We start from the raw sequence: 26,716 nt of genomic DNA on the forward strand, positions 1-26,716 counted from the left end.
AAGAGACAAGTAAAATAACACATTCGAAAGCATAATTAATTTAAACCTTAATTTGTGAAGATTTTATGTATTTCCTTTATACACTTCTCTCACATATTATACTACAGTAATTTTAGGTTTTATTCAATGTTCACGTTCACCTGAAAATTGTTTTCTACGGATTTCGTCCCATTTCTTTACATTTCCAGGACTGAAACCTAAAATAGAAAGGAATAGATAATAATAACTATTCTTATTAAATATTCTTATACTGGCGGTATATCTTTTAATATCATAAAAATGAAACACTTACTGAGCTTCTGTATCTGGTAGAAAATAGGTGCTGCTGCAATAAAGCCAAAAATACACCATTTGAACATCCAAGCACGTTCGTTATTGTAGTAAAATTTGTATGGAAACTGAGCTACTTTAGCAGAAAGTGTGTACGGGAATATCATACGTCTATTAACTTTTTCTTCAGACATGATGTACTGAAACTAATGTATTAATATTGTTATACTTTTGTGAAAAGCATAAGTTAAGTGTCATTAGACACTGCGTACGTAAAACTTATGTTTTTATTACAAAATATTTACAATATAGTGAATATTTCTTTCGTAAATAAATCTTCTGAGAAGATTTATACTTGTATATGATAAAATAATGCAAACTCTCTCTCTAGGATAAGAACTAAATAAGATTTACTATAATATTATATGACATTTATAGACATCATTGCACTAAAAGATTGTCAAATATTTAGGGCTTAACACAGTACCTTCCTTCTTTTCAACAAGATACGATTGAAAATGGTTCACGACGAATTCAACGATTTTTACGCGACAGACGTAAAACAATATTATATAATTGTACGTCTACTATCTGTGTATGGACCTAATGGAATGAACTGTACATGAAAACATATCGATAGATATCGAGTCGCAAAATTTTCTCGATTTGTAGCACAATGTGTAACTACATTCTATTGGTTCAAATTTGGACAAATTTCGAGGAATGTATGTAATACGTACATTTTCGATATGCATATTTATTCTATGATACATAAAATCTATGCTTACATATTAAATTAGAAACAAACATTCTTCAAGTATTTCCCGCCAATTCCACCGTATACGTGTGTGTAGTTAGAATATCTTATATTTACGTTAAAAATTTGTAGAAATTAACTGTGGAAAATGGAAGGATTTGACGATCCAGGAATATTCTTTTCCGATAATTTTTCGGTAGGCGACACTAATGAAGCACAATCGCAAACTAATCTCCAATTTTATAAAAAGAAGTTCATGGAATTTATCAGACAATTTCACGAAGGAAATTTCAATTATAAATACAGGTATTTAAAATGATATACTGTTATACTTTCGTGTTTTTACTATTTACTCTTGTATTTAAATATATTGTATACTTTCTTGTTGTTCTCCTGTTAATTCCATAAATAATTTACTGATCGTTTAAGAGACACTTTAAAGCGGAATTACAATCTTGGCCAGTATTGGGTGGAAGTTAATTTGGAGGATTTGGCAGCTTTTGATGAATCTTTAGCTGAAAAAGTTCATAAACATCCAACAGAATATTTGCCAATTTTGGAGGAAGCTGCAAAAGATTTGGCCGATGAACTTACTGCCCCGAGACCGGAAGGGGAAGAGAAGGTCGAGGACATCCAACTGCTATTGTCTTCGGATGCGCATCCAAGTTCCTTGAGGGGCATGAAGGTGAAAGTAGTTTCTAAAATCTTTTCAAATTAATGATAATTAATCTAGTAGTCGCTGTATCGTGTTTTATTCAACTCTGATTAGCCTGATGCAGTTTCTAAGCTGATCAAAATATCTGGCATTGTTATTTCTGCATCTGGAATTAGAGCTAAAGCCACAAAGATTGCTATACAATGTCGTTCTTGTCGAAGCATGCAGGGCAATATTTCCATTAAACCTGGTTTAGAGGGATATGTTTTACCCAGGAAATGTACAACGTAAGAAACGTTAACAATATATTTAAGTAATTTCAAGTTTACGAGTATAATATAGTGAAAATATATAAAACATTCGTGAACAATTTACAACAGAGAACAAGCAGGTCGACCAAAATGCCCATTGGATCCATTCTTCATAATGCCAGACAAGTGTCATTGCGTTGATTTCCAAGTTCTTAAATTGCAAGAGCTACCAGATCATATTCCACAGGGTGAAATTCCACGCCATTTGCAATTGTATTGCGACCGCTATTTATGCGATAGAGTTGTACCAGGCAATAGAGTTCTTATTTTGGGAATATATTCTATCAAGAAGGTTACTAGAACCGGTGGTAGAGGTGCAGGAAAAGAGAAGGCATTGGTTGGTGTCCGGGCTCCATATATAAGAGTTATAGGAATTTCTGTAGATGGAGAAAATGTAGGCAGTGGTATGTTAACGATAAACAGAAGCCATGAAATAGTTCGCTGGAAACTATGTCTTTTCTAATGTGTACGATTACAGGTACCCAACCAAGTGTTACAAACGAGGAAGAAGATTTATTTAGGCGTATAGCAGCAGATTCAAATATATATGAAAGGATTGCAAAGAGTATAGCTCCGAGTATCTTTGGTGCACTGGATATGAAGAAAGCAATAGCGTGTTTATTATTTGGAGGAGCCAGGAAAAGAATGCCCGATGGTCTCTGCAGAAGAGGAGACATCAATATTTTAATGTTAGGTGATCCTGGTACAGCCAAATCGCAATTGTTAAAATTTGTCGAGAGGGTCGCACCCGTTGCAGTTTACACATCAGGAAAAGGAAGCTCGGCTGCTGGTTTAACAGCGTCAGTTTTAAGAGATCCAGTTACGGTAAATTACTACATTTTTACCGTTAATTTATATATTCAAGAAAGAAAAAAAATTTATATATATATATATATATACAGGGTGTTCCACAATTACTTTAACAGCCGAAAATGAGGGGTAGCTGAGGTCATTTGAAGTAACTTTTTCCTTTGCGAAAATGCGATCTGCGGCTTTGTTTACGAGTTATTAACGAAAAACACTGACCAATGAGAAGTGATGGCGCGAAGTTCGAGAGCCCGCAGCACGAGGCTTCGACAGATGGTCGGGACGGACTCGAGCCGCGTTCGAAGTATTGAACAAGTCACGAAGCGAGAACTTTCCGGATTTTTTTTTACTACGTAACAGTGATATTTTTAAGAAAAACGCTGTTCACCTTTACTTTAGAACGTCTGAAGAATATTTACTAATTTTTCAGACCCGAAATAATAAGTAATTTAACCGTGACGGCCGTTTTAATTTTCTAGTGTGCATGACACCTCGTGTGTAACATATGAAATTTTTAAGCAAGGTGTACAGTGAAGATTAACAAAATACGAAAATGATATTTTACGTTAATGATATTTTATTTAAATAATTCCGTGTCGTCCGAACACAGTTCAACGAATGATTCGCAAAGCTAATTTAATAAATTATAATCGTGTTAAAGGACGTAAGGGATATGTTTGTTACAGAAATATGAAGAATATTATCAATAAGAAACTCACCCATTTAGTTGTAAAAACCACTTCATGTATCCGACGGAGACGAACAGAAGGATGTCTCCGGGCAGGCAATTTCAACGTTTACTTTCACTGCATTATTACTAAACACTGATTACTTATCAATAATATTTATGGACCAACTTTCCTGGGTTAATATGTATAGCTCTGAAAAGAGCCGATTTTTTAATGCGACGCGTTCGAAGTTCTCACTGTTAACGACACGTATGTACCGCGTTGTCGAGATGAACTGCAGAAGACTGGCACGATGGCCGACAGTGTTTCGTTCTCCTACGAGCGAATTTCAACTGTTTTCCATCGAACGCGAACATTGTCAGCCATCGTGCTAGTCTTCCGCAGTTTATCCCGTCAACGCGGTATCTGTTCTTAACGATATGAACTTCGAACGCGTCGCATAAAACAATCTGCTCTTTTCAGGGCCATACATATTAACCCAGGAAAGTTGGTCCATAAATATTATTGATAAGTGATCAGTGTTTAGTTATAATGCAGTGAAAGTAAACGTTGAAATTGCTTGCCCGGAGATATCCTTCTGTTCGTCGCCGTCGGATACAGATCAGCTGTGCAGTTCATCATACATTGTACGAAGTCAATGCACTATCTTGCACACATTTCCGTGCATGAAGTGGATTTACAACTAAATGGGTGAGTTTCTTATTGATAATATTCTTCATATTTCTGTAACAAACATATCCCTTACGTCCTTTAACACGATTATTATTTATTAAATTATCTTTGCGAATCATTCGTCGAACTGTGTTCGGACACGGAATTATTTAAATTAAAATATCATTTACGTACTTTGTTAATCTTCACTGTACACCTTGCTTAAAAATTTCACATGTTACACACGAGGTGTCATGCACACTAGAAAATTAAAACAGCCGTCACGGTTAAATTACTTATTATTTCGGGTTCGAAAAATTAGTAAATATTCTTCAGACGTTCTAAAGTAAAGGTGAACAGCGTTTTTCTTAAAAATATCACTGTTACGTAGTAAAAAAAAATCCGGAAAGTTCTCGCTTCGTGATTTGTTCAATACTTCGAACGCGGCTCGAGTCCGTCCCCACCATCTGTCGAAGCCTCGTGCTGCGGGCTCTCGAACTTCGCGCCATCACTTCTCATTGGTCAGTGTTTTTCGTTAATAACTCGTAAACAAAGCCGCGGATTGCATTTTAGCAAAGGAAAAAGTTACTTCAAATGACCTCAGCTACCCCTCATTTTCGGCTGTTAAAGTAATTGTGGAACACCCTGTATATACATATATCTCTCGTATAAGACATTTTTCTTGACTTACAGAGAAATTTTGTTATGGAAGGAGGTGCTATGGTTCTCGCGGATGGCGGTGTCGTTTGCATAGATGAATTTGATAAAATGAAAGAGGATGACAGAGTTGCGATACACGAAGCTATGGAACAACAAACAATATCAATCGCGAAAGCAGGAATTACTACAACATTAAATACTCGGTGTTCCGTTCTGGCTGCAGCGAATTCCATATTTGGTCGTTGGGACGATATAAAGGGAGAAGAGAATATAGATTTCATGCCAACTATATTGTCACGTTTTGATATGATATTTATTGTTAAAGACGAGCACGAGCAAAATAGAGACGTAACAATGGCGAAACACGTGATGAGTCTTCATACTAATGCTAATCAAGTTACAGAACAGTTTGCGGAAGGGGAGTTGCCGCTGCATATATTGAAAAAATATATTCACTACTGCAGAACGTAAGATCCTGTTATTTTCAGAATACTAGACAGTTACGTTCTCTATTTTGGATTAATTTCTGTGCGCCCCCTACAGACGCTGTGGTCCGAGGCTTAGTAAAGAAGCAGGAGAGAAACTGAAGAATCGTTATGTAGTAATGCGAGCTAGCACGAGAGAACACGAAAAGGATACTGAGAAGAGACTATCTATCCCCATAACAGTACGTCAGTTGGAAGCTGTTATAAGAATTTCAGAATCGCTGGCAAAAATGCAGTTAAAGGCCTTTGCCACCGAAGTCCATGTCAACGAAGCTCTGAGACTGTTTCAAATCTCAACTTTGGATGCTGCAATGTCTGGATCGCTAGCTGGTAATCTACATAAAATTAAACAATTAGAATGTACACACATATCTTATGCGTTGTTTTCTTTTGTATGAAATTTTTATATTTATCTATAAATATAAATGTCCGAACAGGAGCGGAAGGATTTACCTCGGACGAAGATCATGAGATGTTATCTCGCATCGAGAAACAACTGAAACGTAGATTTCCTGTTGGGAATCAAGTGTCTGAGCAGAACGTCGTCAAAGATTTTGTAAAGCAAGCATATCCGGAACGTGCTGTTTATAAAGTGATACACACGATGATACGTCGTGGAGAACTTCAGCATCGTATGCAACGTAAAATGTTGTATAGGCTGCATTGAAATGTAACGACGTTTTTTTCTTTTTTTGTTATTTCATGTACCGTATATTCTTATTTTATTATAATGACATTGTGCATTTATGCGTTATTACGTATTTCCCATTTTGTACTGTATTTCGTCAGATTGCAATGTATAATTATACATAAATATAAAGAGACACTACATACGTTTCTTTTCAGTTACGATGCCAGTTCATCTTTGAATGGATATTGCGGATGTTTCTCAACTCTGAAAGGATCAAGTTAGAAAACATAATATTACTATGCTTTTGTGACGAATAAGATGTATTTTATAAAAGACTCACCCGTTAAAGAATAAGAAGTTGAAAATTCTTCCACGAGGACCCATATCTAAAGTTCTCAACAATTTCACGTCGTCCTCGTTTAATGCAAAATCGAATAGTTCAATGTTCGCTCTGACCCTTTCTGGGGACGCGCTTTTCGGAATCACAACGACGCCCAACTGTAGCAGGTAACGCAATAAAATTTGTGCCGCTGTACGCTTGTAATCTGTGCTCAGCTTTTCTACGACAGGATGCCGGAAAAGGCTTGGAAATTCTGCGATATCAACATTGTATTTCGTTTTAAAGTGCAGTTTGGCTCCTGGTGACGCGAGTGGACTGTAGGCTGTTACGATAATGTTGTGCGTTTTGCACAATTCTCTCAGTGAATTTTGTTGCAAATAGGCATGTAGTTCTATCTAGTAATAGTCGCAGAATCATATATCAATAATTTGTCTTTCAGAATTTGCTCTGTTTAACACTTACTTGTAAGTTACTCGGTTTAATTTGTGCATTCTCCCATATACTTAATACTTGTTTCTCATTGAAGTTACTCAAACCTATGGATCTTGTACGACCTTTCCTCACTTGTTCTTCCATTTCCTATAAGTATTCAAAGATTATAGTATACGTCTATGAAATTACTTTGCTAATGTATGCTGTTCATGAATTCTTTTCGATACTAGACCTTCCACACCGAAACAGGGTCTGTATCAAGATCTAAGACAAAACTTCCATCTGCACGAGTAGCTGGGACATAAGCGGATTCATCCCTTTGAAAAGCAAAAGGCATGTGAATTAAGTACATGTCCAAATAATCCAATCCAAGTTTTTCCAATGACATACGAATAAATTTGTCCACTTCTGATGGTCGATTGCCGTAGTTGGGTAACTGAAAAGATATAATTAATCGTATTTTTAATTTACATAAAATATTTATTTCTCTAACGTTTCATAGATATCACCTTCGAAGTGATAAAGAGATCCTCTCGTTTTCCACCTTTTGCAAACCACTTTTTTAATACTGCTCCAATTGCTTCTTCATTATTGTAATTAAATGCGGTATCGATGTGTTTGTAACCAGCATCTAAAGCAGTTGTTGCAGCATTTTCAATTTCTTCCGGTTTAGCCTGTGGCGCATGATAATATTTGGTGACACGGTTCCAACATTTTTTATTATTTTTTGAAACTAACACACAATAGTTTAAAAATAGGGTTTTAATGTTTAACATTAAATCACCTGCCATGTGCCCAAGCCTACAGTGGGCATATCGTATCCGGATAACAATCGAAACGACCTCATTGTTTCTTTCTTTGACCGAGCCGGTGCTGCAAAGGATACTTCTGAATATCAATCTAAATAATATGTAATAATGCGGTTCTTACTGTCGAGGCTTCCAAGTATAAGCAATGTTCTGGTGGAATTATTTTTCCAATGTTTCGCAAGCATTGCAGCTAGCTTAATATAGCGAAGCCTGTTCGCATTCCAATTCGTTGCTTACCAATTAACATACCGGTATCGGTGTGACTTTTAGCCCCGACGAAGCTAGCTGCAATATCTTGTGAAACGTTGGGAAAATAATTGGACAAGTAATTCCACCAGGACATGGCTTATACCCGAAAGTCTTGAAAATAAGAACTGTACGATGCCAGACCATGGAAGCCTTAAATCTCTAATATTTAATAATTTTATTACCAACTATTACAAGATTTCTATTACTTTAATGGTGACCATATAGTATTATTTGCAGTTAATTCAAGAATTAACTACTTACTGGTGATGCTATTTAAATACAAAATCAATTTCTAAAGTTAGATCAGCCTTGTACTGTTCCGAATACATAAGTCCGCGTTTGTAGAGAAATAGGGGTAGATAGCTGTATACATATATCTCGGGAAGACGCGTATTGATCTGTAGCATATTTTCTATGTAGCGTCGATTTCAATGTTCGTTATTATCATTGTTTATAAAGTGGAATTTTGTATCTTTTAAATTAAAATAACTTCATTTTAAATTATCGGTTTAAATTACCCGGTTCGGTTGTGACTCGTGAAGCTCTTGTTTAACATATCAAATTAATTAATCGCTCCGTCGAGCATTTATAAAATATTCGCAAGGTTGTTAACTATGCAAATAATAAAGTTCACGAAATTACATTAACTAAATTTAATACTTACAGAACGATAAAAGGGGGTGTAGTTGTTGATGTCGTTATTCGTTACAGAAAAACATATGACAAATTGATATTTTATGTTTCATTGGTACATATGTACATTGATGTTTAAAGCAAACGCTGTCGATATTTAATCGTATTTTTAATATACATGATTAATTCTAAAAGATCTTTTATGAGATATATAATTTTAAGAACAAATCAATACTTATAACGTGCAGACAAAAGATTCAAAACGTAGAATGATCGTTATCGCGATTTAAAGATCTACTCGGCGAAGTTATCAATTCCAATAAATGTCCTAAATCGATGTCCTTTTTATAATTTTTGATGATTTTTTTTTTATTAAGAATAGCTTTTTGGTTCTCCTCCAGATAATTGTTGGTAAACATTAATGGTAAAGAAGTGTTGTAACAAACAAGTATTGTAACATATTTCATAGAAATGCTTGTACGTTCTTTTGGGACACGGGAATATTTGAAAAGCGTGCAGTATTTGAAACGTGATGTATAGTGGGGAGAGCTGTTTAATAAATATGTGTACATAATCTTGTGAATTGAGTATATTCTTTACCAGAAAGGTTACTTTTATCGTGTCACATATACGATTGAATATTTATACACGTTCAAAACAAATTTTATTGTTATTTCGTACAGTCGTACGAAATATTAAAAAGTACGAGTAGTAGTAACAAATTATGTAGTTCTGAAGCTAGGTTCATGGTATACAAACTCCGAACGCATACACACTCGATATTTGTTACCAGGAATGTTACGAGAGTTTCATCTCTCCAAGGATAGATACTCTGTGACTGACAGAGCTTCATGCCTTGTATCGTATGCCTTGTAAATTATGTACATATGTATACATATGTACGTACAAGTTTAATTCAAATTCAAACGTGTGTTTGATTACATTTTCAGCTAACATGAAAACACTGTTATACTCGTTCGTAGTTAAGTATCAAAACATTTTACCGTAATTAATGACTTAATGATTTGTATCTTCGTAGTGAAAACATGTTGATTTACGATGTTCTGCACAAAGAAACAGTGTATCATTCGGTTGTCAACGATCTTCGGAATTACGGGGTTAAGTACCGATTCAAGAAGAGCATGTTCAAAACTGAATTGCTCGAGGGAAGTAAGCAAATTTCGAAGAAAATATTCAAAACCCCCCTGTCTTATCAATCGTTGGATGTCGTGAACCTGTCGTCAGGTGGTATTGTTCATGTGCCGGTTTTTGTTAGCCGAGCGGCTGCTTTTTTAGAGAATTATGCTACACAGGAAGGATTGTTTAGAAAAGCAGGGTCACAGCTTCGCCAGAAAGAGTTGATTGCTCGCTTGGATAACGGTGGAACCTTGGGAGAAAAGCATCATGCGATCGATGTGGCTAATTGTTTGAAAACATTTTTTCGAGATTTACCAGAACCATTGATTCCTCGCACGTACCACGATTTGTTCGTACACTGTGCTATGCTCAAAGCTTACAGAGTGGAAGCATTATTATTGGCTTGTATTCTTTTACCACCGCATCATCTTAACACCTTGGCATTTTTTATGGAATTCCTACGAAAAATATCGCTGTACGAGAAACAAAATAAAATGGGCATCGATAACTTGGCGAAAGTAATTGGACCAAATATAATGCCTCTGCAAGAAACTACTATGTCTGCTGTGCAGATGCGTCTTGAATTACATTTGATCGTTGTAAAGGTAACTAGATTTCTTCCCAAATGTAGTACGGTATAAAAAAAGTTGTACATATATGTTACATACATATAGTTTGTAAACATCACTACAGACTTTAATTGAGAATGCCGAGAGTATCGGTGTCTTACCGGTTCATATAGCGCGAGCCATTTCAATGGAAACAATTGGAAGTACTGATAATGAGTTAGACGTGTCTGATAGTCATTCACGTTTTAAGTCAAGGAAAAAGAAACATCGCAGTGGAAGCCTTACACGTAAGCCACACCTAAGTGCCTCCAACCTCAATCTAAGTATGTCTGTAAATCTGTTAATAGTAATTTATTCTTTGTTTTACTAACATTAATGACATGGAAATTTAACTAAAACAAAATGCGATCGATAGTTGGTCTTAATATTCTTTTAGCTAACATATTAATGAAATCGCTTAATCAATTAATGTAACATCGTGCGGATGCAATCGTTTTGTATATATGTAATTTCTTGCTATAGGAATGTTTAATGGTTTAAAGAAGATGGTTGGCAAAAGTATTGTACCTGACGAAAGCAATGTATCAGATAACCAACGGGTTCCTGAAAATTGTGATTCAACTAGCGCATCGACTGCTAAACCCGCGAAGAAAAGGAAAGTAGGTGAACGACCGGATCTGTCGAATACAAAGAAAAAGTGTGTACTAAAATGTACATTGTTATTTGAAATCTTGGAACATTGCTTAATAGTCCGCGTGTTTAGCGAATGCTTAACAATATGTATGTACTAGTATATGCGTATCGATTAAACGTTTGTTATGTGTATTCTTTGTCGTAGGAGAGTTGTAGATAAGGTGGACAAATCTAAAAAACTGCGACTTAGTTTGGATCGTTTTGTACCAAGGAAACCGGTAAGAACATATCTCTGTTATTTTTGTAATTATACTCGCACGATTAATACATTTGGCGTACATAATATCTGTATATTTTCCAGAAAACTGTCGATGAAAATCGAGAATCTGACACAAAACATTTTGATACCTACGTAGAACGCCGTTGGAGTTCTGTACCCAATACATGCGATTCGCAAAAAAAGTATCGGCCGTACAGCGACGACGCGTCGCAATTAAAATTAATTTTAAAAGACAATGAAGTAACGAGCGAACTCCATAAGAAATACAACGATTTATTCGTTGACGCGGATGTTAATTTATCGGATGATAGTGACGAGCAGGTCTTGTTAACGAAAGAAGACGATATTAATATTAGCAAATGTTCTAGCTCGGATGAGTTGAAAGTGTTAGATAACTTTTCGTACCCATCGAGGACAAGATTAACTTTAAATAACTTTAAAACGTTTTCGCACATCGAGGTCTCGTCCGTGAACAATCAATCCGAAGAGTATGTTACGATACCGAAAAGCGAATACGAAGACATTAAAAATAGAGTTTCTGCAATCGAGTCTCGTCTCTCCCAAGAGTTTGCTTGTGTAGATAACGAGAAAAATATTAGTTTATCACCACCTTCTGTGAAAAAAGTACAAACCGCGTACGAAAAAACTTTGGAGGAAGCTAGTATAGAAAGTACAGCGAGTACGGATTATTTAGCTAGAAAACTTGGGAAGGAGCTTAAAATCCGAAGATCTGGCGAACATAAAATTATAAGATCGCCCAGTGCCCGGAAGATAGGTAATTTAAGAAGAAGATCGCAGGAGAGAACTATGAGGTAAAGAAAACACAGAATATTTAATTAATTATTTGTTTTCTTCATTTTTGTTCTTAATTTGTAGCAAACGCGTGAAACGGACTGCTTCATGGCACATTTCTCACGGATCGTGTTCGCACAAACAAGTATCATCCGATCAAACGTTCAATAATGGTTATCATCAGAATGGTGAAACCTTTTTGGGTTATAATAATGTCGAGGCTTATTTAAGACCTGTGTCCACTTCACTTTGGCAAGAAGAAAAGAATAATGTTCTTTTAAATAATAGACACGAAGAATTCAATTATTTAAATTCTTACGCGACAAAGCATGGCCTAACGTCAACGATTGAAACTGGAGTGGTTCAACCAATAAAGAATAGAGCACACACACACGTCCGGCGAGTGTCGTCTTTCCATGGTAACGAACTGATGAACGCTGCAAATATTTTTTCCAACGAGAAGATTGAGAAATTGAAAAAAACGAATAGTCAGCAAAATATTACTTGTAATACACCTACTATCGCCGCGTTATCTCCCAAACTTGAGTGGAAGAAATCAACCACATCGTGGAAAGATGCTGAAGGATATTTTAAATTGACAAATCAAACGAACACCCCTGTGAATCAAACTGGTCGCGCGTCGATCGCTAAATTAAGAACTCAGAATGCTGGAATGGTATTGGCTAAAGCAAAACTATTCGACGAATGTACAGCCAAAATGTTCAGTCATAATGTGTTAGTGCATGAAAAAGATAAATGGCTTACCGCAAATGATGATCAATTTACAAATGATTGTTCAGAAGAGAATGATTCATGCCAGAAGTCAAATAAAAATGTAAAAAGTAGAAGTGCAGAGAGTAACGGTAAAATTTATTATCCTTCGGAAGATTCCGAAATCAAGGTTAATACGCCAAGTATAATAACGAATACGCAAGTTGATGCTGTATCGAATGTAGTACATCACCAGAAGGAAAATGTAAAAACACCACCCGTGGTGAAACACGGATCTTCTAATGCGATCTTGGATGAGTCTAGATTAAATTCGTATAGACCTAGTGGCAGTTCGCTTTGTAGAACTCCACATATTAAAAAACCATTAGGCATGAAGACACCAAAAAGTGCTAAAACATTAGTAAGAAAACCTTTGGTAGATTCTCGCAGAACACCGTTAAAGGCTGTTAGTCAAGTAGGAACTCCGAAATATCAAAGTCCCAAAGGTATCTTGAAGACACCGAGAACTATTAGGCATATCTAATCTGTCGATGTACAAATCTATTAACATGCCGAGTGCCGAAAATCAACTACCTAAAATTCCCACAAAATCAAAATAATATAATTAACGAAACTGAAATTAGAAATATTTCAACTCTTTTGCATTCTGAATATCGTAGTAAAATTCACCTCCTTGGAAAATATCAATAAAAAAACGAATTTTGTAATGCAGTCGAAAATCAGTGTTATCTGTATGTAATCGACGCGGCGCTCAACGTGTTAAAAGCGTGTTCAAGTTAATATGCTGTCAAGCTTTTTTACAGATGCGATTTACACCATAGTATAAACCATGATTCTAAAGTACATACAATAAAAGCAATTATAATGTAAACTTAAATACAAAAACAATAATTTTTTTTACTATATTTACAGTGTAAGTGGATTTAGATGTATCACAGTATTTTTTTTTTAATATAAACAAGCTATATACATATATTAAAGATCGATACTATTTTCAGTATGTTAATTAATAACTTGAGCATGTGATATTGTATAGTCGAATAATCGAATCATTTTACTGCAATATCCACATAGGAGAAGTTTTAAAAATTTTCAAACCCCATAAAACGAATTTTCCGTGCCTTTAATTACATCAAGGAGTTTCAATCGGAAGGAATTTCTTATACACATTTTGTATTGCACTTTATATATAAGTATAATATGTCCAATCAAGTACAAAAATTATATCTTGTTGATAATTCGAATATCACTATCTAGTAGTATGTATGTACTCCTAAATTTGTGCCATGTATCTCAACTGTGTTCATGTAACAATGTTCCGCGAGATTTTAATAAAATCATCAATATATAAAATAAATATATATCTTTCATTGTTTAGCCAGTTCTTTCCTGTTGATTTAAATAAAATTACAAATATCATGAAGTCGAGTGTACGAATATTTTTCGGCATTCACTGTATTCGAGCAACATCCACGTGGTTCGAATAGTTCGAACGTAGGCACATAATAGATGATTGTCTTACGTTGCACCAATAGTATCGCACCGTCTGTCCCATTTGGTTCTGTCAAGTAGAAATACTACACGTTCGTCGCGCCCAAAATACATAATACGATCAAGTACGATTATGATAGAGAGATATTTATTATTCTTAGCAAGTTGCAGCTGCGTTTTATAGAAAGAAACAAGAACGTCGGTCGAAGTGTTTGATTTCAACAAATGTTTCTCGTCAAACGTACATAAAATGTAGCGATCGCTTTTAAATGTATGTAGGTACATGTATATTCGTTGATAGTTACATCTACTGTCGTTTTGATAGCAGCGCCTCGTTCACTCTATGTATGCACATACATGCGTACATGAAACATACGTACGTACATGCATACATAGATGCCATGCATACATAGTCGAATCCAGTGGAATCGTCGAATCTTACAGCTGTTGATAGGTAAATTATTGTTGCGAAAAGTGTCAGTGAATATCTCGTCCAGAAACATAATCGCTAGTCTGGTACAATAAACGGCGTAAAAATGAGAGAGGCTGGAATAATGCTAGTAAGCACAGCGCTAACATGCGCTGTAATTGGAAATGCTTATTATCAAAGAAAACAATTTTATCCGACAGTAGTTCACATAACCAAATCTAATCCTAGTATGACTGTAAGTTTCAATGTTTCTCTCCTACTTTTAATTATTTTTCCATAATTTCACTACCTTTCGATCGAAAATGATAGCCTATGTGTCCTACTTGCTTTGGTTGTTTTGTGTGCTTTATTGTTATTTTTTATACAGGTGATCTATGGTCAAGGATTAATTCTAGTATTTATGATAAATGCTTTTCTGCGAAAAATATTTTTTGGTACACTACGTACTACCGAACTAGAGGTAAAGAAAACTGTGCGCTCGAATGCAAATGCTACGTATATTGTTAGCTTTCTTGCTAGCAGAATATATTGCGATAACGATAACTATGTATTTGCAGCATCTGTTGGAAAGAGTATGGTACGCGGTAACTGAAACGTGTCTGGCATTTACTGTATTTAGAGACGACTTTAGTCCAAAATTTATAGCACTATTTACACTTCTCTTGTTTTTAAAATCATTTCATTGGTTGGCAGAAGATCGTGTAGACTATGTAAGTACAATGTCGAAACATTTATATCGTTCGCGTACTCAGGTTCGATCGGTGTCTTATCGTTTAAATTTCCAGATGGAAAGAAGTCCGGTGATAACATGGTTGTTTCATCTTAGAGTTGGTACTTTATTAACTCTTCTATTTGCCATAAATTTAACTATGATTCATTACGCGTACAATACAACAGCCACAAAAGGACCTTCTGTACAATTAGTATTCGGCTTTGAATATGCAATTCTGTTGACCGTTGTGTTTAACATCGAAATCAAGTATATACTACATTCGATAGACCTCCAAAGTGAAAACCCATGGGACAATAAGCAAGTGTTTTTGTTGTACACAGAATTAATAATTGGACTGTTGAAGGTGATATAATCTTTTTCTTATCGATCGTATCTTGATCGTACATTCGATGTTCAACGCGACTGTGTTTCATTTTAGGTCATTTTGTATGTCGCTTTCGTCACTCTGATGATAAAATTGTATACTTTACCTTTGTTTGCGCTTCGTCCAATGTATTACACGATGAGAGACTTTAAAAAAGCATTCCACGACATTGTGATGTCTCGTAGAGCCATTAGAAACATGAATACATTGTATCCAGATGCAACGCCAGAGGAATTAGCCGCTGCTGACAATGTATGCATAATCTGCAGGTACTTACATATATTTCCTTTTGTAGTACAATTTTTGTGGTACGATGCAAACTCGTACGTATGTATGTGAATTCTAGGGAAGAGATGGTTGCAGCAAGTAAAAAGCTACCGTGCAATCATATTTTTCACACTGCTTGTCTTCGATCTTGGTTTCAACGTCAGCAAACGTGTCCTACTTGCCGTTTGAACATTTTAAGACCTGTGAACAATCATCAAGGAGCCAGGCAGCAGAATCAACCCCAAGCAGGACCACAAGTGCCTCTAGCTCCTCAAGCACCAGAATTTAATCCAATCGGTATGTGTCTTGTTGTAAATAACAAGAACTCGTTGGCTCCTACTACTGTAGATCAGCTTCTTCTTTTTCTCCTCGAAAAGATGTTCTGTTAAATGTAGTTCAAGGTTTACCGGCATTTTGGGCTGGATTACAAGCTCCAGGTGCGGCACCGCAACAACAAGTGCCACCAGCAACGCCGCAACAGCAAGGTCAAAACACTACTGCGAACACGCCGACCGCATCGTTTCAAAATCTAACGGCTGGTGGTGTGCCACTGGTTCCACCACCATTTCCTACCATGGTACCATTACCACCTTTCCCTACTCCGCCTCCCAATTTAACAGAATTGAGCGAAGAGGAGCTTAGAGCGATGGAAGGGAATTTACGTCAAGCAGTAGAGGCAAGAATACAGACGTTACAGCGAATCCAGCTCTTGTTGGATGCTGCCAGTGCTATGATGAATCAGTATCAAACAGCAGCAGCTACTGCTAAGTTTGTATATGTTTTACGTTCATCGATACGAGGCTATGTCAATAATTTCATTGGAATAACTATTTGAATTTACAGTATTCCAGTGCCAACTGCTACAAGTAATGCGAATGTTACATCGGATGTTTCTTCATTAGCACAACCGGGAACATCTAAAGACACAAGTTCCGAAGCCGAGAACATTAGTTCTGAAATGAAGACCGACACAAACGTTCCTACCACAACAACTTCCAGTGAAAGTACGAATACATTATCGGGCACAAATAGTAACGATGTAACTCCGGAATCATCGATTAGGAATGAAGCCGAATCGAGTGAACAAGAAATGTTGCGACGTCGTAGGCTACAAAAATTTTCAACTCCGCTCGCGACAGAGTAAACGATCGTAAAGTTATGTGACAACTTGTGTGATATAATAATTTGTACCTCGATTAATGACTCAAATGGTTTGCAGATATAATTAATATTTGAAGAATGCGTAACGGTTATACGGTTTAAGAGTTTGAAATTCAAGTTCAAAGTTGACTTTACGATATCAATAATGTCAAGTGTATCGAATAAATTTATATTCTTTTTATACATACGCATACATACGTACATATTTACATGTTTAAATAGCGTGTGCGCGCGTGTGTGTATTATTAGACATTACACAACGATACAGGTCCCCTTTGATTGAAACTGCTTCTGCATTATGTGTTAAATAGTTATTAAAATTCAGCACCATTAATCCCATGATATTTATATTGAAAGTCGAACCTGAAGCCTGTATTGGATCTTAATTGCTTTACGTTTAGATCACCATAAAAACTTTATGATTTATTACATTTTATAAGGAGTGCTTGCGTATGTACATGAGAGTGGTAACATCAGTCGATATAACGGGACTGAATAAACAATTGTCTTAGGTAATTACCATTGTATGTAATAAATTTATTTCTTTAATAATGTTTTATTTTCACTATATATGTAGATTTGTACACGTTTATATGATCCATTATAGGTCGAATTGTTTGCAATAATTTTAAACAATAAATTTAAAGAAAACGATAGAATGTAATAAGTACAAAATAAATTATATCATGCACTCGTCTCAAGATAAATAGGAGCTCATTTCTTGAGACATAAAATTGCATTGTACGTTTATTTACAGAGCAACAGAATATGTGACCGATACTTGTAAATTCTTGAAAATAAGTTTGAAGTCGTTAAGGTGCACGTACAAATATTAATAAGTTATTTTAATGCAAAAATGAAAATAGTTTTCCGTCTTCTATCTATATAATACTATAACAATTTTATGATATAAGCATATTGAAAATATGCAACGAAAGCTTAAAATTAACACGATAACACTTATATTGTTTACATTTATTTCAATGAATGATAGAAGAAATGTAAGAAACTATTACATAATATTAATCACTGTCTTTTAACGATTAGTTGAAAGATAATTATAACCTTATTTTTCTACATCGGAGATGTACCAATTCGTTGTTACCGTACTCATACAGAAAGTAGATCCGATCTCATAATTCATTTTCCATTATTTCTTTGTACAGTCAGAAATTTCTTCCGTTTTACGTACGTAAATAAATTTTAACTTGTGCAAACAAACGAATAATACATGCACAAACAAGAGTTTTACCAAACGATACAAATGTAATTAGTAACATGTCATTTTTGTTAACCTTTTTACCGTGTGTCATTGAATTCTTTCCTAACTATAGCTTTCTTTATCGTTCATTTATTATTGCTACATTATTTTCGGCTATTTATTGTTTCTGTTTGATCGATTCGTTTCATTTAGCCTGAGCTAACATCAGCCAATGCCCAAACAACACCGAGCATACATAAGGTAATACATGCATATGTATATTGTATGCGTTGTACAATTGCATATGCATATATGCATCTATGCACGTATGTATGTATGTATATAGTATGCAATATTTTATTATTTATTTTACATTGTAAACTGTGTAATGTTGCATAAAAGCCGTAAATATGTCAAAATAGTGTAGTGTGTTCATATTTAAATTACGTACATCATATCACGTAGATTTTACGTACATTCGTAGTAATATGAAAATTCATATCGTACATATTAATTTACGTTTTTTATACGAACACGAACATCATTCTAAACTCATACTACACGCAGATTATAAATCTACTTTGAAATAACATAAATGAGATCATATAAACGATTTTAATGTTTGCAAGAAAAAAGTATTCATTCGACTTTGACATTTTTTATGATGCTGATAGAATAAAAAAATTTCGAAGCAAAAGCGGCCCGGTACACCGCACACACGGTCTATTATTTTGAATTGCATATACATTGTGCGTTTATATTCGATACACATACGTGTGTATTGTACTGTACACTCAAGTTCCCTAAAAGAAAAAATGTTGTCCCAAACACTGAATAAATTACAAGTACAATGAATTTTCTTATATAAGATAATGTGTAACATAGGATTGTAAACACAATAACGAATAAGTTATACATATATACATACATACAATGGAGTTAAATTAAATTTTGGTTAGTACACGCAGATCACGCAAACGTGCAAAAATTAATTGCGAAACCATTTTAGACACGCGACTTTTTTCCGTAATAGAGTTTCTAAAATTGATTGTAAAGGCTCTTTCGTTGCAAATTAGGAAACAAATTAATAATTTCTCGTACGTATAGTATTCCAGAATTCGAGATATTGCACTGCGACAAGTGATAATTTTTGTAGAAGTTTGGCTGGTCGATGATCTTGACCGTTCAACCTTTTTGTAACTAATAATTCTATTAAAGACGAGCAGGTCAGAATGGAGGCATGGAATATCGTATTACGCGCTGAAATCCTTGAAGCACACGAGGCGAACCCCGTAGCGCGTTGTTGTGATCTAACATGGCGGAGTGTAGTGTTGTGGCTGTTCAGTGTCTATGTCAATTTTAGAGTGATTCTGCTTAATAAGAACGAAGGAACTGCCATGGTCGGCGATCACGGTACGACGGAGGATCGAGCGAAATAGACGTGCGTGTGCGAGCGTTCGTATCACGAGAGAATCGGCGTTAATTTCGATCTTGTTTGTCGCGGGAACCGTACACAGCGGCAAGAAGAGCACGCAGAGTGCTGTCTTCCGAGCAACGAAATTTTCCCCGGAGCTTTTGGAAGAACGAGTTCCTCCGCAGGATCGATTCCATGCATATTTGTGGTCCCTTAGGTTCGCGTAACCACGACACGTGAACGCGAGAACGCGCGCGACGTGAAGTTTTCCCGCGCGTCCCGTGAGCTTTTCTTGGCGCAAGAATCAAGGCTTATGCAACGAAGAGCGCATAAACATCTATTACGGTAAACAATCCCGTTCCGTCAACCGAGGTTCAAGGCATGCGAGCTACGCGACGGCTGATCGTTGTTCGTACGGTATTATTTTGATTGATAGCGAGGAGGCTTTATCGATATCGTTTAAAACGGAAGTATTTTACGATTAATAAAAAAAATATTTTATATATTGTATATTATATATATATATATATATATATATATATATATGTATATATATAAATATAAATATATATAAATATATGTATATATATATATATATAGGCTACCGAAGTCTGTTAGCGATTGTTGCTACGAACAAACAAGGATACCCTTATGGCGTTTCTGTTTGTTCGGACCAGTATCATTGATTTGTTCGCATCATCGGGCAAACATTGCTGCTTACACCAGTCTTAAGGGAACTCGGCAACGAACGGTTTCTCATGTCCTGTGAGATAGCTTTTCCAATAAGAAGCCTTAATGGGTTACAAGAGAGCAATTGACGGTTCGATATACGTGGACTGTTGTGCATTAGTCGATTCATTGGAGAGTTGAGGTAGCCACATATAACAATATTTTAGAAAACCAAAGAGTCGGTGAAATTCGAAAGGGATGCGAGGTTGTTGGTGATTTTCTAGGACAGCGTGCATAAGTTAGTTTTACAATATGACGGATACACGCAGAAGAGTGAAGTTGTACGCGCTCAATGCGGACAGACAATGGGACGATCGTGGCACAGGTCATGTATCCTCTTCGTACGTAGATAGATTGAAAGGAATTTCTCTTTTAGTCAGAGCCGAGAGCGACGGTTCTGTTTTGTTGGAAAGTAGAATACAACCTGACACTGCATATCAAAAACAGCAGGTAATATTATTGTCGTACATTTTTATGTTAGCGTTAATATAAAGAAGATATCGATCGATACGCGAAGAATGGAATAAATAGCGGATAAAGTATAGAATTTGTGTTTTTAATTTTAGGATACATTAATAGTATGGTCGGAAGGCGATAACTTTGATTTAGCCTTAAGTTTTCAAGAAAAGGCTGGCTGTGATGAGATTTGGGAGAAGATCTGTCAAGTTCAGGGCAAGGATCCGTCTGTGGAAATTACCCAAGATATTGTAGAAGAGTCGGAAGATGAACGGTTCGACGATATGCCAGATACCGCACCCCCGATAGAACTGCCTCCTTGCGAATTAAGTCGATTGGAAGATATTAATGAATTAGTAGGAAATTGTTTATCTTCTCAGATGAGAAAAGACAAGTTGGCGTTAGCTTTAGAATCTGAAGGCTATATCAAGAAACTGTTGAATCTATTTCATACGTGCGAAGACCTGGAGAACATCGAAGGATTGCATCATCTGTACGACATATTCAAGAATATTTTCTTACTGAATAAGAATACTTTATTCGAAGTAATGTTTAGCGATGATACGATTTTCGATGTTGTTGGATGCTTGGAGTACGAGCCGACATTACCTCAGCCAAAGAGGCATAGAGAATACCTGCGACAGTTAGCCAGATTTAAACAAGCGATTCCTATCACAAACGCGGAACTGTTAGCGAAGATTCATCAAACGTATCGAGTTCAGTACATTCAGGACGTAGTTCTGCCAACACCGAGCGTATTCGAGGATAACATGTTGAACACGTTGAGCAGCTTTATATTTTTTAATAAGGTCGAGATAGTGACCCTTATACAGGACGACGAGAAATTCCTCACCGAATTGTTCCGTCAGTTAACGGACGAGGCAACATCCGATAGTAAAAGACGCGATCTAGTTCTTTTCTTAAAGGAGTTTTGTAACTTTTCTCAGAATCTACAGCCGCAGGGGAAGGAGGCCTTTTATAAAACTTTAACAGCTCTTGGTATTTTACCGGCACTAGAAATCACATTGGCAATGAACGACGCCCAAACGAAAACAGCCAGTATAGATATATTGACCTATATCGTGGAGTATTCTCCGAGCGTTGTTCGAGATTATACATTGCAGCAAATAAACAATACAGAACAGGACCAAATGTTAATAAACGTAATAGTTGCTCAGCTCGTCGGCGACAGCGACCCGGAGTTAGGCGGAGCAGTACAATTAGCCGGTGTGTTACGATTGCTCCTCGATCCAGAAAATATGTTGGCTTCCGTTAACAAATCAGAAAAGACTGATTTCTTGAACTACTTCTATAAAAATAGTATTGGAACATTGATAGCGCCGCTGTTGGCGAACACGATCGGTGACCGGCCGGCGAGAGAGGATTACAGAACAGTACAGCTCTTAGGATTGATCTTAGAGTTACTATCGTTCTGCGTAGAGCATCATACGTACCACATAAAGAATTGCATATTGAATAAGGATCTGCTCAAACGGATATTGGTCTTGATGAAATCAACGCACACGTTTTTAGTGTTGTGCGCATTGAGGTTTATGAGGAAAATCGTAGCCCTGAAGGATGAATTTTATAATAGATACATCATCAAAGGAAATTTATTCGCACCTGTATTCGATGCATTTGTAAGAAATAATGGTAGATATAATCTATTGGATTCAGCTATACTTGAGATGTTTGAGTTTATTAAATTGGTAGGTGTACGCGTCGTAGCTTGTGTGTGTGTGCTGCGATATATCTGACAGAAGTATTTATCTCCTAGATATTCAATGTGCTCGTTTATCCTGTTTCAGGAGGACATCAAATCTTTGTGTTCGCACGTTGTCGAGAATTTCTCGAAAGAACTGGAAGCGATCGATTATGTGCAGACGTTCAAAGCTCTGAAATTGAGGTACGAGCAGCATCAAGACAAATTAAAGGACAGAGACAGAGCGGCCCTTGACAGGTATATAAAGAGATCTTTTAAGGGGGTACAACTCTACACACGGAAAACTTGGCTATTTCTGAATATATAATTTCTGCCGATTACGATAATGCTGTATCCCCTTAAATCAATTTCGTATCGACGTATGCGTATACGAGGTTAATCATGGTAACGTTCGTGGTTGTGTTCAGTGTTCCATCCATATTGAGAAATAGTCGATACAGAAGGGACCAGAGACAGTTAGACGAAGAGGAGGAAATGTGGTTCAACGAAGAGGAAGACTTTGACGAGGGTGAGGCGGTCGTACCCGCAGCAGCAGCAGATCTTGTGCCTCCGGCTTCTGCTAAGAAACAGTCGTCAACTTCAAATTCTGCACTTAATCCCGCTCTTGCAGATTCGAAAAGCCACCATCAGCAGCAGCAACAACAGCAGTCTGTCTTGAACAATAACACTGCTAACAATAACATTACCTCGCAGCAATCGCAAATCAGCAACAGTACAACAACAACGACGAACGAGTCCCCTATCTCTTCGGAAGTTAATCCAAATTCGACTACCGGCACGGTGGAGAAAACTGGTACTTCATTATTTAAAAAGGTATACTGTTTTGTTCGTTGCGCTACTACAACATTGGTTCTACTCGTCGTCAAAGTCTCCTGTACCGTCGTTTCGTTGAACGAAGCTAATCGCTTTGCCACAGATTTGGACTAATTAGCTAATTAAGTAAAGCAAATATTTTGTTGTAAATTCGATAGCCCATCGGGCATACTGTCGATCCACGATCGACGAAGTCGGAAATTTGACGTTAAAGCGAAATATATTCGATCAAATCTGCACGATGGATTTCGATCGAGTCGTTAAATTAGGAAAAATATGTACAAGACCAAGGTGCGAATGGAAATTCGCATTATTTATAACTTAATATTTTTCCCAAATGAACAGCTCAGAGCCGAAGCTGGAAAAGTACAATGTCCTCGATATTGCGAGCGAGCTTCGTTCAAGACGTACATTAAATGGATGAATTTTCAGGGTTTGGTTGATTACGAGGCCGACTCGGACGAGGAAGACGAAGACACAGAGGTGACGCCTTCGCCGAAGCGACAGAGATTGTCATAGTAGGCAAACCGGAAGGGAACGAGGAACTCGTGATTCTTGAACCGCTGCTACCATTTCTGGCCCTCCCCCCTTCGCTCCTACGTGCACGAAGGATTCGAGATCCGGAGGTCGTACAGTCAGCCCGTCGTTTTGTCTAACAGAAGGAAGGGGAAGAAGAACAGGAAAATCGGTTTTTCTTGAAGTGAGTGAACGCTCGCGGGAGGCTCGGGTGGTTTTACAATGAAAGTGGTGGAACAGAGAAATTGCTGTACCTCTTTGTGTGTCCTCGGGTTGTGGTAGTACACCAGATCGGTAATGGGAACGTGCAGGTGGGTGAAAGGGTTCGAGAAATGGGAGCGTACACGCCTAACCGAGAAAAGAAAAGAAAGTAAAGCGAAGGAGAACGGGGGGAGAGGGGGAGAGGGAGAGAGAGAGAGAGAGAGAGAGAGAAAGAACGAGCCGACGCGATACGAAAGGAAGAGAGAACTTTCTTGAACAGGAGAACGTTGAACGACGTTGTTAACGGGTGGAGTTCGTGGCCGTCGCATAAATATCGTATAACGCGTTGATCGGTGGTAAGATTGGAAACGACTCGCGAAAATAACAATCCATTCCATGCTGTCTGGATAACACACCCCATTGTACTAGGAGAGAAGTAATTTCACGATTATGGGCTAAGAAACTCTAGCCGGGCCTAGTGGTTCTTACAAAGAGATACAGAGAGTTCGAAGCGTGCGCTTTGATTCCATGTAACAATTGAAACAATTGAAACAATTCAAGGGAACGATTCAAACATAAATAAAGAGAAAAACGATACCGTGACCGCGTGTCGTACTTTGCATCTATTTAAGGAAAATCGGACGAAAGGAGAAACTTCTTATGTATAAAAACAAAAACGAACCAGCAAAGAAATTCACATGTAAAAGTACATGATGTACCGCACAAAAAACAACCGAGTGTTTTTGTTTCGCCATCCATCAATTTTCTTATTCGCATGATAGGCAAATTGAATAACGAAACCCTGTGTCCTCGATGCAGGGACGAGATAAGGGTGGGTTGGAGTTGATGATGTGGAGAGGTGGGGGGGGGGGGGTGTCTCTCTGTCACATAGACGTCATGAAACTTTATTCGATTCGAAATAAGAAAAAAAAAAGGAAAACACAGAAAGAAGTAGTATTTAGTTTGTATATATATGTATATTTGTAACGATTGTAAAACAACCATTCGTGGGTTAAGCAGAGTATAATGCGATTCCTTTACTATACATTCAGTTCCCTTTTAAGGTTCTTTCAACGAGCTTTTCGGTTGTCAATGTAAGTAGTAGAAATTGTACAATAAACATTTGATTTGTGTATATTCACCAGTTTGCACTTCATGCCCGATATTAATCCTCGACGTGAGAACGAAGATAAAGAGAGAAAAAAAGAAAGGAACGAAAAGAACGAAAGATCGACCGTTTCAAAATTCTCGAGCAGAGAATAAGCGATCGTTCTATTCGCGCGAGCGATTCGTAATCGCGTATGGGCAGAATACGAGAGAGAGAGAGAGAGAGAGAGAGAGAGAGAGAGAGCCGTGTTGTCGCCGTGTGGCGTCGTGCTTTTGTAAAAAAGCGGAATGAAACACGTTAATTGATTGTATCCGTGCGACTCGATTCTCATGAAATTCGATTGTAACGTTGCGCAGCTTCGTCGAACCGATTCTAAATCGTAAATTGACATTTTATAATTTAACGACGTGGCTCAACGATATTCTTCGATGTATGCCTACACGAAAAATTGATTTTTTCACGCGCCGATCGTCGTATCGCGACGAACCCGAGCATTCACCGATATAACTCAGCTTCGGATTCGATGTCTACTCAATTTTGTCGAACGATTACCGTTATAACCGATAAAGCTGGTGTTGTAAGAGTCTGTCACGATTTTTCTTTTCCGTTTTGTTCGTCCTAATTGAAATCGTTTCGTCGTTGTTCTTCGGACCGTTTACTTTTCAATGTGCGCCCAGACTGATTGCGTTGACTCGAGATAGAGCAAAAAATGAGATAAGTATTATAAGCTAATGTATAGATTTTTCACGACGCGCCCCGATTAACCGAATAGAGTTTTTAAGACTGCTTTAGAAACTGTTTGTATGTGGACATTTCGTAAATAGCATACGTAGGTCAGTACGCGCGTAACACGCGTACCACAGAGGCCTGTCGGTTTTCACGTCTGAACTGTACCCCATGATGCTCTGCGGATAAAAATAAACAATACCGTTGTGTATGGTAAACGCAAGCTTACGAAGGTTTCATTCACGCTTTCGCAGTGTACTCAGTCTCGGAGAACAAAATTAGAACGAACTTTCTACTTGCTCCATTTTGAATGGAACAACTTTTGTGCTTCGATCGATCGATTATTTTGCTTTATTTTCGAGCAATGAAATTTTCAAGCGATCACATTCGTTCGTTTTTTAAGTAGAATTCGAGAAAGCTCGCAGTTTTTCTCTCGAACGAACAATAAAATGGAAACTGCGTATAAAAATGTGTAAAACATAGACAAGAGTTTATGTATTTTTGTAAGAGAAAATTTAACTGGAATTTATGTTTTCTTATCTTATCCGGAGTGTTCTATCGAAGGATTAAATATACGCATAGAGAGTTGTACTTGTATAGATTCGTTTTATTCGTAGAACACGGTGGAACCGCTCATTCGTCGGTGAACCAGAGCCATCCTATACATACGTATATTGACTTTCGCGTGACACTCGTTCCGGAAGTTGGTTCAGTCGTGTCGCAGAAAGCAAAGCCCGTAAATATCGAAGCAGGGGCAAATTCACTGGAGCCGAATGCGATATATATGTACATAAAATTAAACTAAAGAGAGAAACGAAGAGTTCAATTTGGACCGATCGCAGAGTGAAAAGAAAGGGTGGG

The 26,716-nt window shown here is 37.0% G+C and overlaps 6 protein-coding genes across 18 annotated transcripts; 4 read left to right on the forward strand and 2 right to left on the reverse strand.

The window, feature by feature from the left end:
* Positions 1-35: 35 nt before the first annotated feature.
* roh (reduction of Rh1) lies at positions 36-916 on the reverse strand. The gene is made up of 3 exons (XM_076527742.1): positions 758-916; positions 293-476; positions 36-197 (listed from the first exon to the last, which is right to left on the reverse strand). Exons 2-3 carry the CDS (start codon positions 462-464, stop codon positions 124-126), a joined length of 246 nt encoding a protein of 81 aa, XP_076383857.1. The 5' UTR covers positions 465-476; positions 758-916; the 3' UTR covers positions 36-123.
* A 249-nt stretch (positions 917-1,165) lies between these two features.
* On the forward strand, positions 1,166-6,273 carry LOC117221374 (DNA replication licensing factor Mcm5). Its single transcript, XM_033472286.2, has 9 exons — positions 1,166-1,333; positions 1,457-1,712; positions 1,797-1,969; positions 2,063-2,397; positions 2,472-2,818; positions 4,834-5,267; positions 5,344-5,615; positions 5,723-5,955; positions 6,132-6,273. The coding sequence occupies exons 1-8, from the start codon at positions 1,176-1,178 to the stop codon at positions 5,950-5,952; spliced, it is 2,205 nt and encodes a 734-aa protein (XP_033328177.2). The 5' UTR covers positions 1,166-1,175; the 3' UTR covers positions 5,953-5,955; positions 6,132-6,273.
* Positions 1,360-7,755, reverse strand: LOC117221380 (aldo-keto reductase family 1 member A1). Of its 4 annotated transcripts, XM_033472294.2 has the most exons (10): positions 7,619-7,755; positions 7,473-7,561; positions 7,198-7,362; positions 6,921-7,124; positions 6,719-6,835; positions 6,257-6,651; positions 5,739-6,180; positions 5,440-5,620; positions 1,622-1,756; positions 1,360-1,542 (listed from the first exon to the last, which is right to left on the reverse strand). In XM_033472294.2, exons 1-7 carry the CDS (start codon positions 7,680-7,682, stop codon positions 6,132-6,134), a joined length of 1,083 nt encoding a protein of 360 aa, XP_033328185.2. In that variant the 5' UTR covers positions 7,683-7,755; the 3' UTR covers positions 1,360-1,542; positions 1,622-1,756; positions 5,440-5,620; positions 5,739-6,131. The 4 variants fall into 4 exon arrangements, with proteins under 4 accessions (XP_033328185.2, XP_076383835.1, XP_033328186.2 ...); XM_033472295.2 differs by lacking the exons at positions 1,360-1,542; positions 1,622-1,756 and having other exon boundaries at positions 5,092-5,620; positions 5,739-5,797; positions 6,120-6,180; XM_076527721.1 differs by lacking the exons at positions 1,360-1,542; positions 1,622-1,756 and having other exon boundaries at positions 5,092-5,620; positions 5,739-5,943; positions 6,120-6,180.
* Positions 7,756-9,204: 1,449 nt separating this feature from the next.
* Positions 9,205-13,879, forward strand: LOC117221373 (uncharacterized). 2 transcript variants are annotated; one of them, XM_076527690.1, is made up of 6 exons: positions 9,205-10,121; positions 10,210-10,408; positions 10,608-10,782; positions 10,924-10,996; positions 11,080-11,810; positions 11,875-13,879. In XM_076527690.1, the coding sequence occupies exons 1-6, from the start codon at positions 9,426-9,428 to the stop codon at positions 13,043-13,045; spliced, it is 3,045 nt and encodes a 1,014-aa protein (XP_076383805.1). In that variant the 5' UTR covers positions 9,205-9,425; the 3' UTR covers positions 13,046-13,879. The 2 variants fall into 2 exon arrangements, with proteins under 2 accessions (XP_076383805.1, XP_076383806.1); XM_076527691.1 differs by having other exon boundaries at positions 10,210-10,372.
* A 229-nt stretch (positions 13,880-14,108) lies between these two features.
* sip3 (septin interacting protein 3) lies at positions 14,109-17,520 on the forward strand. Of its 4 annotated transcripts, none has more exons than XM_033472290.2 (8): positions 14,109-14,678; positions 14,811-14,903; positions 15,001-15,153; positions 15,229-15,519; positions 15,595-15,809; positions 15,887-16,104; positions 16,185-16,575; positions 16,659-16,811. In XM_033472290.2, the coding sequence occupies exons 1-8, from the start codon at positions 14,550-14,552 to the stop codon at positions 16,675-16,677; spliced, it is 1,509 nt and encodes a 502-aa protein (XP_033328181.2). In that variant the 5' UTR covers positions 14,109-14,549; the 3' UTR covers positions 16,678-16,811. The 4 variants fall into 4 exon arrangements, with proteins under 4 accessions (XP_033328181.2, XP_033328178.2, XP_033328180.2 ...); XM_033472287.2 differs by having other exon boundaries at positions 14,117-14,678; positions 16,651-17,520; XM_033472289.2 differs by having other exon boundaries at positions 14,117-14,678; positions 16,239-16,575; positions 16,651-17,520.
* A 1,940-nt stretch (positions 17,521-19,460) lies between these two features.
* Positions 19,461-26,452, forward strand: flfl (serine/threonine-protein phosphatase 4 regulatory subunit 3 flfl). 6 transcript variants are annotated; one of them, XM_033472087.2, is made up of 7 exons: positions 19,461-19,928; positions 20,184-20,454; positions 20,537-20,762; positions 20,879-22,477; positions 22,577-22,728; positions 22,899-23,304; positions 23,737-26,452. In XM_033472087.2, the coding sequence occupies exons 3-7, from the start codon at positions 20,565-20,567 to the stop codon at positions 23,821-23,823; spliced, it is 2,442 nt and encodes an 813-aa protein (XP_033327978.1). In that variant the 5' UTR covers positions 19,461-19,928; positions 20,184-20,454; positions 20,537-20,564; the 3' UTR covers positions 23,824-26,452. The 6 variants fall into 6 exon arrangements, with proteins under 6 accessions (XP_033327978.1, XP_033327979.1, XP_076383810.1 ...); XM_033472088.2 differs by having other exon boundaries at positions 20,261-20,454; XM_033472091.2 differs by having other exon boundaries at positions 19,463-19,582; positions 20,261-20,454.
* Positions 26,453-26,716: the final 264 nt, after the last annotated feature.

This window comes from Megalopta genalis, unplaced genomic scaffold (genome assembly GCF_051020955.1).
Source record: "Megalopta genalis isolate 19385.01 unplaced genomic scaffold, iyMegGena1_principal scaffold0037, whole genome shotgun sequence".
Taxonomy (NCBI): domain Eukaryota; kingdom Metazoa; phylum Arthropoda; class Insecta; order Hymenoptera; family Halictidae; genus Megalopta; species Megalopta genalis.